Source organism: Urocampus carinirostris, chromosome 3 (assembly GCF_059441175.1).
Source record: "Urocampus carinirostris isolate Australia breed hairy pipefish chromosome 3, RoL_Ucar_1.0, whole genome shotgun sequence".
In the NCBI taxonomy this organism is placed as follows: domain Eukaryota; kingdom Metazoa; phylum Chordata; class Actinopteri; order Syngnathiformes; family Syngnathidae; genus Urocampus; species Urocampus carinirostris.
The window spans coordinates 26,145,478-26,157,788 of NC_142351.1; the positions used below are offsets into that span (position 1 = coordinate 26,145,478).

Sequence of the window (12,311 nt, forward strand, 5' to 3'; positions counted from 1 at the left end):
CCCTCATTCCAAAAACATGCATGTAAGGTTAAATGGCAGACCCAATGGCCTAGGTGTAAATGTGCAAGTGAATTGTCTGTCTCTGTGCCCTGCGACTGGCTGGCAACCAGTTTAGGGTGTTTTCCTTAGACTACACAAACACTCGCTATTATTTTTGAGTATACACTAAACATAAATTGAGCCTCAAATGCTATCTAATTGTGTGTCAGGTCCTGACTCTGCTCCAATATTTTTTTGGAACATACTTTTTATCTTAAATAGAGAATCCAAGGTAGTGTCATGCTCCAACTGCAGGCTAGCTAGTTTCCTAATAGCACCGACTACAATGTTTTTGTCATCCTGTGTACTTATCTATTTGTAAAGCATAAAGGTAATTGTCACTATTACCCCTATGCTTTGACGCCTAGCAGTAGCATTCTGAAGAAAATTATAAAAACATTAGTTTATTAAAACAAAGTCACAAAGTGGCATGATCGTTTCTGCAAACATAAACACACAATACAGTGGAACCTCGGTTTTCGAACGCCTCTCAGTTCAAACAAATCGGTTCTCGACCAAAAATTTCGAGAAATTCTTGCTTCGCTTTTCGTTCAAAAAATCTGAGTTCAAACGCCGGTACGCTAGGGGCGATGCTGAGCGGCGTACGGGTGTAGATTGCCCCCACCCCTCGTGAAGAACTGTTGTCACGTGAGCGCGTACTTCTTTTTGCTTTCGTTTTGAATATCGGTGAACGGAGTGTTTTAACCCCTAATTATGCCTCGGAAGAAGTTCGGTGCAAGCAGCAAAGTTGCTACAGGTGAAAAAAGAAGAGTAGTGCGTACAACTATTGACGATGTAAACGACCTGATTTTTTTATTTTTACACGTTCATGTTAGCGTAATCTTTCGTACGGAAGATTACGCTAACGCGAACGTACAATTAGCCTGGGTTAGCTTCATGTTTACGTGCATGGTAAGCGTTCAGGGTGTTGGAACGGATTAAAATGATTTTACATAACTTTTAATGGGAAAAACGATTTTCCGTGATCGACCAAATCGGTTTTCGAACAGGGTTCTGGAACGGATTATGGTCGAGAACCGAGGTTCCGCTGTACTCTACTAATGCAGCGACTCAAAGCTTTGAGCAAGGACCCAAAATATTTCTACGTGTCGGAATCTTCAAGTTGCAGACAAATCAGGAGCTTCATGCATTTTTTTTTCACATTCAAAAAACATAGCGAATTTGGGTTGATTTGGTTACACAAAGTAACACCACAGACAAACTTCTAGACAGGGATGCCACTCGGTTAAACAAATGCAAACATCTCGATCTATGATTTATTTATTTTTGTTTACCATTGTATGATAGTTTATGTATTTTTGCCTAGTATTCAAATGTTTTAATGTTTCAATTCAAAGTTTATTTTTGAACTGAATTAAAGTTTTTTGGACCATTATGAGGCGCTAACTTTTGCACACTGTTCCTTTAAAGATGTGTTTGGATAATGATGATATTTTATATGACTGAAAAAGTAAAAGTAAAATGTACAGTATTAAGATAGTTATACGCATTGAAGGAAGGAGATTAATCTCCAAAAATATTACTTTTCAATCAGTCTTTTTGTGTCAAAATAGCATCATGGCTACTATCTCCGTGGATAGAATAGATGATAAGGATGTCTTTTGATAGAAAAACAAAGGCCAATTTTAGAAACATATTTAATTCATCCACTAACTTTTACTATCACAGGGGCAGGAACCTTTACACAGAATACCAGACCTTTCTGTCCCTAGCCACTTCATCCAGTTTATCAGATGGGATTTCATTTGCGCAGATCATTAAAATGCTTTTTGTTCAAAATCTATTATACACTACTGCATACTTCTGATCTGTGGACTAGCTATAAGAAATTTAAGTAAACAAAGGTTTGAAGTACTGATGAGGCATTGAGACAACTTCTCTGAATTCCACGATGGCAGAGTTCAACAAATTTGTTTGTGGCTAAAAGAGAGCCAACGTTTGATGCACAATTAGGAAAGTTGTTTTTTAGCTTTATGATCCGACTAACCACAAATAATCACAATATTGAAGCCTGGGACAACCTGGTGAAAAGTTGTTACAGATTTCTTTCTAAAATATGGCGTCATTGGACAAGAATCTATACATTTGAAATGGCATTGATGCGCTTCTGTATCTTCTATATATGGTTTTCCTCGTTTTTGTGATGGTGCTGTCCTTCCTTTCTTTTTATTGCAGTTATATTTGTGACTGAAATTTAAAAAAAGATTGATCAATTGGTTGATTTATCAATTGATCGATCGTTGATTGATTCATTGATAAGGAGGTCTGATAGAAATTCAATATCACCAGGAAGCATTTGAATTTTTATTTCAACGGCTGAACACAAATAAGCTAATTTTGCATCTTCTTGTCAATGATACATACATTTATACACTTGAATCAATGTTAGGAAGAAATAGCATCATATGGAGAGTTTTATAATAAACAAATCAATCAATGTAAATATTGCAGATCAAGTTCCAGTATTTATTAACAATTTAAAATAATGAAATAAGGGTAAGGTGTATTAAAAGTAAATGAAAGCATAATAGTTTACCAGCTTTCACAGTTTGTAATATAAAATTAAATATATGTGTTTTTTCCATAACAGAAACATGACATAAAGTATTGTCGTATTGCCGTAAAACATTATTATCCTTACAGAAAACATGTTATTATGTCATACTGCTTTCCATACTGATTATGAGATTTGAAAAATTATGATATGATATGTGATATGATATATAGTCTGTCTCTGTGTGCCCTGTGACTGGCTGGCAACCAGTTCAGAGTGTCCGCTACCTGCTGCCTGAAGATAGCTGGGATGGGCTCCAGCACCCCTGCGACCCCACTGAGGATAAGCGGTGCAGATAATGGATGGATGGATATGATATATGATATAATACATGATGTGACGCATGACGTAATACATGATAAGATACAACAGGATAGGAAAGTCTTCATTGTTATTGATAGCAATGCAGTGAAACATTGTATGCAACGAAATTAGACATGGTACTCCACGGTAAAATTTGTTTGACTTTAAAGAGAAAAAAATGAGATAAAATACTGTCACAATTAGAGATCGGGCCTAAAAAAAATCAGCCCGACCCCACTCGGCCCGCGGGTATTAAAGCCCGATTCAGTCCGAGCCCAAACAATTAACCCGATTTGTGGGACAGAGCCAGAGGCAAACCCGAAATTTCATATTTTATTTATGATGACACGGAACGAAGTAGGGGGATTTTGGGTCGGGCATCTAGTCCCGGATAAATCGCAAGAAATATATTATTATAGTTAGGAAAAAAACTAAAGAAAATCATTCAGATGTTTTTTGTGCAGGACAATAATTGTTCGATGTAGAGAAGAGTTTTAGTTTTTAACGAGCAACGAAAATCTCAGTCTTAAAATATTTTGTTTCTAAGCTTCAAAATAGTTCCCTCCCATTTCAGTGCTGAGTAAATAATAAACGGACTGTAAATAGTACTTTGATTTCTTAACAGCAGAGAGCGCTATTTTGTCATGAATGGCAGCTCACATGGTCAACGTAATTTAGTCGAGGACCCTTGTCTATACGATGTAAAATACCTGCGTATAAAAAAGTGAAACAAAGCACAAATTATTTTTTAAGTAATTCTAACAAAATAAATTCACCCGCCATTTTAAATGCAGGGTTTCCACTAGAATGGGGGATTATGTAAATTTCCCTCCGAACTGATCGCTCCTGACAACCCACTCCCACGGTTCCAGTTTGACGGTGGGTTAAGAAAGCGCATGAAAAAGGAGGTGTGATAACGCATGCGCAGTCTCCGCCGCTCACTTCTCATGGTTTTTGTGTGGAATCAAGCTGATTACGTCACGGGCTCGTCCACGGTGCTTGGCACTGGACGTATAGCATCCACTCATGCGGTTGCACGTTTAACAAGACGTTTTGGCCATAGCGCCGCCTATTTGGACATTTTAAACGTTGCCCTTCATTATATCTGCGGAAACCTGCATCTGGAACCGGCGTGCTCGCGTGTTTCTGAGTGCCCGCGTGTTAGTGCTCTTGGAGAGGTGGTGGCGTGGTGTGTCCCGAGAGAAGCCACATCATGTTTGAAAGCCGAGCGCCTTTTCCGATCTATTTGCATGACAGTGCGAATGCGGGGCCTCGTTTAACCTGAGAGGATTCTTTATTGATCAAACGAGGAGGTGTACTTTAGCGGGGGTGTGTGCAGCCGAACCAAGTCACGATCCCAAACCGGATCATCGGTGCTTTGGGGCTCGGATGAGGTGCCCGATCGGACTACTTTGATTTTAGACATCCAGCCAAGACAAAACATTTTCACCCCGCAGTTCTCCTCTCACAACAGCGGTGCCTTTCAGGCATTGCTCAGGAGATGGCGATGACCTGGCTCCATTTGGGATTTCTACTCAGCCTAACAGTCACCGCTTCCTACGGTGCAGCCGAAGGTAATATGCCTCTTTGCTCCTTTGGCACTGTCATTCTCTGAAACGTACCTGGTTTCATGCGCGACGCATCCATCTAAACACAGGCCTGTGCAACATGCGCGAGCACACAAAGCGACAACACGACAGCGTGCATGAATGCAGCCTCCCTGGAATGCTGGATCGATTTCTTCATTCGTCTTTGAGTGTGTTGCACAGAAGCAAACGTTTTTGCCTTTAACTGATAGGATCTCAAGAAATGACTAGTTGACAGGGTTAGGACGGTGACTTTAAAAATGTAATCCGATACAGTTACTAGTTACCTGTTGCAAAATGTAATCAGTAATGCAATCCGTAAACTATAATATTGAAGTCATGTAACTGGATTACTTTTGGAATACTCAAACAACAAATATCATAATAAAGAACAAAAACAATATGAATATAATTAAAAAATTGTCTTTAACCTAAATTACAATGTAACCTTTGGAAAAAAAAGAGTTTGAGGAAACCAAGGTTAGGCAACGGTAAGTGACTGAAGTCCTACAAAAATGCACACAATTTAACCACGTACTGTACTTTTTAAAGCAAAAATTAAAAATGTATCTTTCACCTGCCAGATAAGATATGCTCTTTTTAGTATACATTTAAGAGGGTATTTAGGACCCGATATTGTTTTAAACACACCAATTGATTCTAATTGTCCCACAACCTTTTTACTTGTTTGAAGTGGGGAGGCCAAACCTGTTGGAAGTTTTATTATGAGCAGTTAATTATTCTCACAACATAACAATACCGTGTTCAAATACAGTAACGGACTTTGAACCACAATTGACTGCAAAATACGAAAATAAGCTCATCAAATTTACTTAAAGGCCGTGAATCAGGAGTGTTACCAGAAAAGTGGATGTAGTAGTGACGGCAGTCTCGACAGCGCACATGCTTTTTCATTCATGTTGGGGACGTCAATAGACACTAGCGTGGACTCTCCTGCTCCCTGCACCACACAGTGTGTGCGTCAGTCGCCAAAGAGAAAGCATATCTCTTTGTCGTAGGGATGGGAAATTGGGAATTCCATCTCTTTTTAGAGAAGCAGCTCTTTCAGCTCGGCTGACTGGAAACAGCTGGCTCTTTCGGCTCTCCAGCGGCTCTTCAGATTATTATTGTTGCTTTAATCCATAAATTACCGATCATTATATAACATTATGCACAGAATGACTTAAAAAGGGGGGACATACAGCAGCAAATAAACAACAATGAAAGATGAAAAAAGAACAAATAAAATAAAAAAGAGAGAAAAGAAGAAAACCATAGTAAGGCAAGAAAAAAGAAGTAAAAATGTAGAAAAAAACAGGAAATAGATAAAAAAAGGAAAAAGCAAGCACAATGTAGTAAAACGTTAGGAAAAATATAAGAATGGAAAATGGAGAACAAAATAGGAAAAATGAAGAAAAGAATTGTAAAAAGTTAGGAAAACCTAAACACGAGAATAAAAACTGAACAAAAGGAAAATGAAGAACAAAAGAAAAGTGCAAGAAAAAGGAAGTAAAAAAATGAACTAAATAAGAGTTGTGTCCCCCATGCAGTTGAATGCCCCCCTAAGACTCATGTCTGTTGATGCCACTGCTCTCAAGGCATTACTAGCGAGCAACTTTGCTGTCAAGCTGCCTTGCGCACGCTGTGTGTGCAATATGTATACGGAACATAGTTTTAAATACAATTGTAATCTTGCAAAGTAATTCTTATTGTAACTATATGTACCTGTAATTTGATTACGTCTTTTTTTCTGTAACTGTAACTGAATACAAATACAGACGCTGCCCTACTCTCGAACAAGAGAGGTTCCGGACGATCATTCGTAAGTTTAATTTGTTCGTAAGTTGCTTCAATGCTATATTTTGTAGCAAATGTACATGTTTAAGGTTTATATAAGTATGTTTGAGGCTTGTATAAATAACCTGTATTGTTTTGTACTAAAAATAAACATTTAATCAAATAATATGCGCTTCAAAGATAAACAAAGTGAAGTTTAACTTACTTGTGGCAGATGTGCTTCAAGAGATAGGCGACTTCCTCCTCCGTGGTAGAAAGTAGGCGAAAAAAAGCGATCCAACCATTCTCTCAACCGCATCCATCTTTCTTATTCCAATTTTATTTTAAAAGAAACGGCTCACCTCTTTTTTTACACTTTACACCAACCATATTGAATGGATGCACGAGATATTAAACAATAAAAATGTCAAGGTCCTTAGCGTGCTAGAGATAGAGTGCAGTGTGTTTACACACGAACTAGGGAGTAGAAGACTGATTTCTTCTTCGGTGTGGATGCTGTGTGACCTCTCACAGCGCCATTCGGCAGAAATAAGCACTACAGTAGTGTCCTCTACTCGGAAAAAGGTGTACACAATACAAAATCTAACTTACAGCAATGTTCGGATATTTTTCGACATCCCGAATTTTTTTTCGTATCTACCGTTTTTCGTAAGTGGAATGGTCGTAAGTAGGGGAGCGTCTGTGAATTTTTTTTTGTATCCTGATTACGTTATGCCGTTACATGTATTCCGTTACCCCGAAAATCATGCTAGTTTATAAAGAAAAACAGACACAGAAGTAATTCAAAGAATAAGCAGTTGGTCGCATCCCCTAAAATAGTCATTTAGCCCTTGTTCCTTTTTGTGCTCGACTTTGTGTTCTTTACGAATGAATTTTCACCTTACTTAGGTTTGAGTTCCCCACTGAGGTTTTACTGACCGCACCGTGTGCCATCGAATGATGACCCAGCATCCTCTTTGACTTGACTAATGAGAATTTAATAGCATCAACCTGTTGAACTGCATGCTTAGCTTGCAGGCATGCATTGGGACACACTTCAGATTAGTGTTCCTCTTCAGCAGTAGTTCTCAACCATTATTCGGTGATGTAGCTACTTTTTAATGGTACCCCTAACAAGCAGAAAGGTTTAGGTTTGGGAAAAAGTAAGAATTTTTTTAGGAAATAAAAGTGAAAACATCAGGTAATCCTTTCAAGTTTGTAGCATATTTTTTAAATAATCATTATAATGACTAAACATTTTGTATGCAGTATGAATAGAAAGCAATAATTCATCTTTCTATGTAACATTTTGTATGGTTGGCAGAAAACGTGTTACATTTTAAATGTTTTTGTCACGTCCTTATTTATCATTATTGGCTAATTTTGCTTTTTGAAAAAAAGAAAAGAAAAAGAAAACTCATTTATTTTAATTTAAAAAAGTCTGCAGACAGTCTCAAATCCGGGAAAATATAGGAAAACAAAGTTAATGTAGAACTACACAATTTTTGTCATTTGCAATTAGGAGTAAATATTCATACAGACGCTCCCTTTTCTTACGACCATTGGACTGAAAAACCATAGATACGAGCATTTTTTTTGAGGTGACGAAAAATATCCAGAGATTGCTCTTAGTTAGATTTTGTATTGTGTGCACCTTTTTCTGGGTAGGAGACAGTACTGTAGTGCTTCTTTCTGCTGCAACCAGCGTGTGGTGGTGCTGTGAGTGGTCACCCAGCATCCACCCCAAAGAAGAAATCCGGCTTCTACTTCCTAATTCGTGTGTAAACATACATTGCTACGTGTACTGAATCTCCAGCGCACTCAGAACTTTGATGTTTTTATTGTTTAATATCTCTTGCATCCATTCAACATGGTTGGTGTAAAGTGGAAAGAAAGGCGAGCTGTTTCTTTCAAAGTGAAAGTTGAATAAGAAATCTTGATGCGGTCGAGAAAATGGTCGGAACGCTTTTTTTCGGCCACTTTTTACAACGGAGGAGGACCTCTTGAAGTAAATCTTACAAAAGTAATTTCAACTCAACTTTATTTATCTTTGTAGAGTATATTATTTTATAAAATGTGTATTTTTTTTAGTACAAAACCATACAGGTTACTTATACAAACCTTAAACATACATTTCATACGAAATATAGCACTGAAGCAACTTACGAACAAATTCAACTTACGAACGATAGTCCGGAACCTCTCTTGTTCGTAAGTAGGGCAGCATCTGTACATTGATTTAAATCCTAAGCAAAAATACCTCAACTGTTATACCACTGTTTATTTTTATAAAAAAATCAGTTAGTGGAATTCCTACCTAAGGTCGCCGCCATGTTTGTCTAGGAACTTGCTGCTACGCTGTGCTCTGTGGCACTGGTTTTCATTTGCATTAGACAATACAGTGCCATCCAGCAATCACATATAACACACTGGGGCTTTAAAGGTTATTTAAAATCTCATGTACCCCCTGAAATGGCCTCATGTACCCCCAGGTGGTAGGCACCCAGATTTACAACCACTGCTGTTTAACAAACACAACTTGTAAAGTATGTGTGATCATTTGGATTGTAAAGGTAATACACTATAGGTGCTCCATTAATAGTGTATATGGATTCACGTTGTATTGGGAGATCTCATTGCTTTTATATGCCTCATTTAGTCAAATATGTACCTCAGTTCTGTGTCATTACATACATCATTGATATGAGCTAAATATGTAGCATACCGTGCAAAGGTTTTTCTCAGTGGAAGCCATAGCTGAAGTTACAAAAGTCACAAAGCTCCTCCCTTTTCCGCCATCAGTAGTATGTAACATCTGGGCACAGGGAAACCATTAATCCAACTTAGATGTGACTGCTGAGAGCGTAGAAGGGGTGGTGGGAATAGTTTAAAAGTGGAATAAACCTCAGCAAGAAGAATTTGTTGAAACTGAAACCAAGTTACAGTACTCGACAAGCAGGGACCTGGAAATTATATGGAAGTTTTCTCCGGTTCAATTCAAGCCAGGGCCTGTTTAAGATGAATTTATTTTGAAATAGCCTAAAGACCAAAGGGAGTCCAGAGTCCAAATGAAAAACCGCTGTGGTGCACAGATGTACTTTATGAATGAGAGCAGATTAGCGAAAGGAAGGTCAAACTGTCAAATTAGTCTTATGTTGAATGGACAGATGTTTTTTGTGTGGCAGCGCTTCAATTGTTTAAAAGTGTTGCTTGGTCAGATGCACTGTGTAAAATCGAGTCCTGGGGGTATTGCACGAAATCAAGTTAAAGGATTAAGCTGGAATGTGCTATTTTAGCCTCAAGTTGGTTGCATATAAGAAGTTTTAAATTTATCTCAGCTCAGTTACTATAGTGATCTATTATCTCCAGCTAGCCTTTTCCAGACCAGGGTATTTACCGGGCTAAGTTCATCCCCAGACATACACCTTGCTCGTGTACTTTCTGTCATGTGAAAATGTAATGGGTTTTATAAGATTTCCATGGTCTTTCTTGATATGTTGTATTATTTTTATGCATAGGATATATTGTCATTTCATTAAAGTCATTTAGCTGTGTAATTGCTCCAGTCCTTTTATAGTCGTTCATGTGGTGAATTTATTGCTGTCAGGCCATTTGTTTCATTGCTATGCCAATTAAGAATGCTTGCCAAATTGCCATCAGAGCTTTAATAAATATGAGTATTTTTGCCGTTTTTTAAATTGCGAAAAGTGTCCCAAAAGCTTGCAGAGGTGATATCAATTAAATATAAGTCCAACTCCTATTCATCTGTTGCGTCATAAAAGGGGCTTGCCATTTTTTGTGGCTGTTCTGGACAAAGGCGTCCTATTAATTAGAAGAGCATGTAGACATGGGATTCTTCCTATACAGGGCAGACCCATTGGCCATTTGAGATGACCACTACATTGAAAAGTATAGATTCTTGTGTGATGTCCCGGGATATTTATGTAGGCTGCTGAAGCCCAAAATACGGCACCAGACAGTCCTTCAGGTGGAGGGCCAGCTCCTCCGCTGGGGTCATAACCTGGCTTGGACCCCTCCTTACATTTTGATTGGTTGACTTGAGAAGTAACATTTGTAGTCATTTGATAATAGTTATGGTAGTTCTAGTAAAGCACCTTGTGGATTTCAAATGTTTCCGCTACTTATGCATTAAACCGGTCCACAATCGTCTGCTAGGCTCTCTCCCTTAATAGGAAATTCCGTGTTGCCCTTTTCATAATTAATTTCTTTTATATCGTTATAACCTGTATCCGGCCGTATAACCCCGAGAACGCCCGATCTCGGGAAACTAAGCATGATAGTTAGTACTCTGATGGAAGACCGCCTTGGAATACCAGGTGCTGTAAATCAGTCATTTAGCGCACACTCTGCTGCAACAGCAGTGACTGTACAAGTTACCAATTATCAAAATCTCTTCCAATACCCTATTAAATTGATTAATCATTTTTAAATGACAATTTTGGAACTTGTTTGAATATTAGGCAAAAAGTGGTTTCAGATAAAACTCATGCTGTTTTGGTCCATGGGTGGTTTAAGTTTAACGGAATTGCCTGCACGAATTAATATCCTAAATTAATCCTATCAAAACAGAGAATCCAGTTCCTTTTTGGCAATCTTCACGTGAGTACCCCAATCGCGAGTAATCTGCCAGACACACTCCAGTAACACCCCACCCCTCTTTCTTTTCTTTTTCGAATGATAAGTCGATTTCATGACATCCTGAATTAGTTTGAATGCAATGATTTTTTTTCCCTCCTTGTTTCATTTTGATTAGCTTCTCAAACGTTAAATATGTCAATATTTGGATCCCAACTTATTTTGCCTTTATTCCAAATTAAATGTATATATATTTTTATTTCAAACATCATAGGTCACAATTTTCCAAAGATATATATATATATTTATATGTACTGTATATATATATTTTTTTTGCTTCCCCAAATTGTTATGGAAATGTACCTTTTAAAGGAAACCATTTGGCATTTAATGATTTGTATGATTGCATACTGCTGATAAATTGTATTTCTTTTTCTGTATTTAGAATTCTGTTTAATTTTTGCATTGTTTAGTAAAAGGCATTTCCCTCCAAAAGTACAACATTGTCAAATTCCTCTGCCAAATCTCTAAGGATATACAGTAATGTCATGATAATCGTCAAATGACTTAAAAAAAAATACTTGAGGCAAAGCAGTCATCGGTAATGTAATGGTTTACATATTTTATCTGGCCTTTGAGCTTCTGGCGTTGGATCAATTCCCTCTGAGTGTGCTTATCAGTACCATGCTGTGATTGATTGGCGACCTGTCCTGAGTTAAGTCCTCCACTTGGCTCACATTGGATTGTACAGAACCCAGCATTTATTTAGGCAAAGCCCAAATTCATTATCTCTATTCTTTGAAGTCCCAATTTGTGGCTTCGCTTTGCAGTGGATCACATCACTAGGTTTAAAGGAAAGCTGCCCCACAGTGTGCACTATTGAGTTGATGAGGTGCACTCCAGTTTGCATTCGTGTACAATTTTTTTCTGGACTACCTTCATCTCTTTAGTGACATTTCCGGTGCTAGTTGAATGTATTAATTCAGGATTTCCATCCAAGGTGGCATTGTAATTAGGTATCTTGTATGAGTGACCTCTGCAACAGCAGCACTGAAGAGTGACGCAATACCTTTCATGAAATGGCTAAATGCGCGTCAGGGGCCAAAGACCTTGAATTCTTGCGCAGCGTATGTTCTGTTTGCCTAACCCTTGTCATTACACCTGGACTTGCCTTTCCTTTAGAACTGACTTGCAAACATCTGCCGGTAAAAATATTAACATTCAGCAGATACTGTATTATTGAGGACTCTACCAATTTAAATAACTTTCTTTAATATTTTGGACCACTTAGAATATATTGACTCTTCTTGTGGATCATTTTAACGCAAGGACTAACGTTACTGCAAGATGCATAAAGCAATCCACTGTATGTATAAATACAACCAAAATAAAATGGTAAACTGTGTACCATAATAGCATGTCTACAATAAATGTTT

At 37.9% G+C, this 12,311-nt stretch overlaps 1 protein-coding gene across 1 annotated transcript in view; it reads left to right on the forward strand.

The window, feature by feature from the left end:
• The first annotated feature begins 3,937 nt into the window (after positions 1–3,937).
• Positions 3,938–12,311, forward strand: part of lrp1ab (low density lipoprotein receptor-related protein 1Ab) — a 130,977-nt gene continuing 122,603 nt past the window's right edge. The window contains exon 1 of the mRNA XM_088331251.1: positions 3,938–4,491. Coding sequence (XP_088187377.1) covers positions 4,419–4,491 — 73 coding nt within the window. The 5' untranslated portion in view covers positions 3,938–4,418. The remainder of the gene's footprint in view (positions 4,492–12,311) is intronic.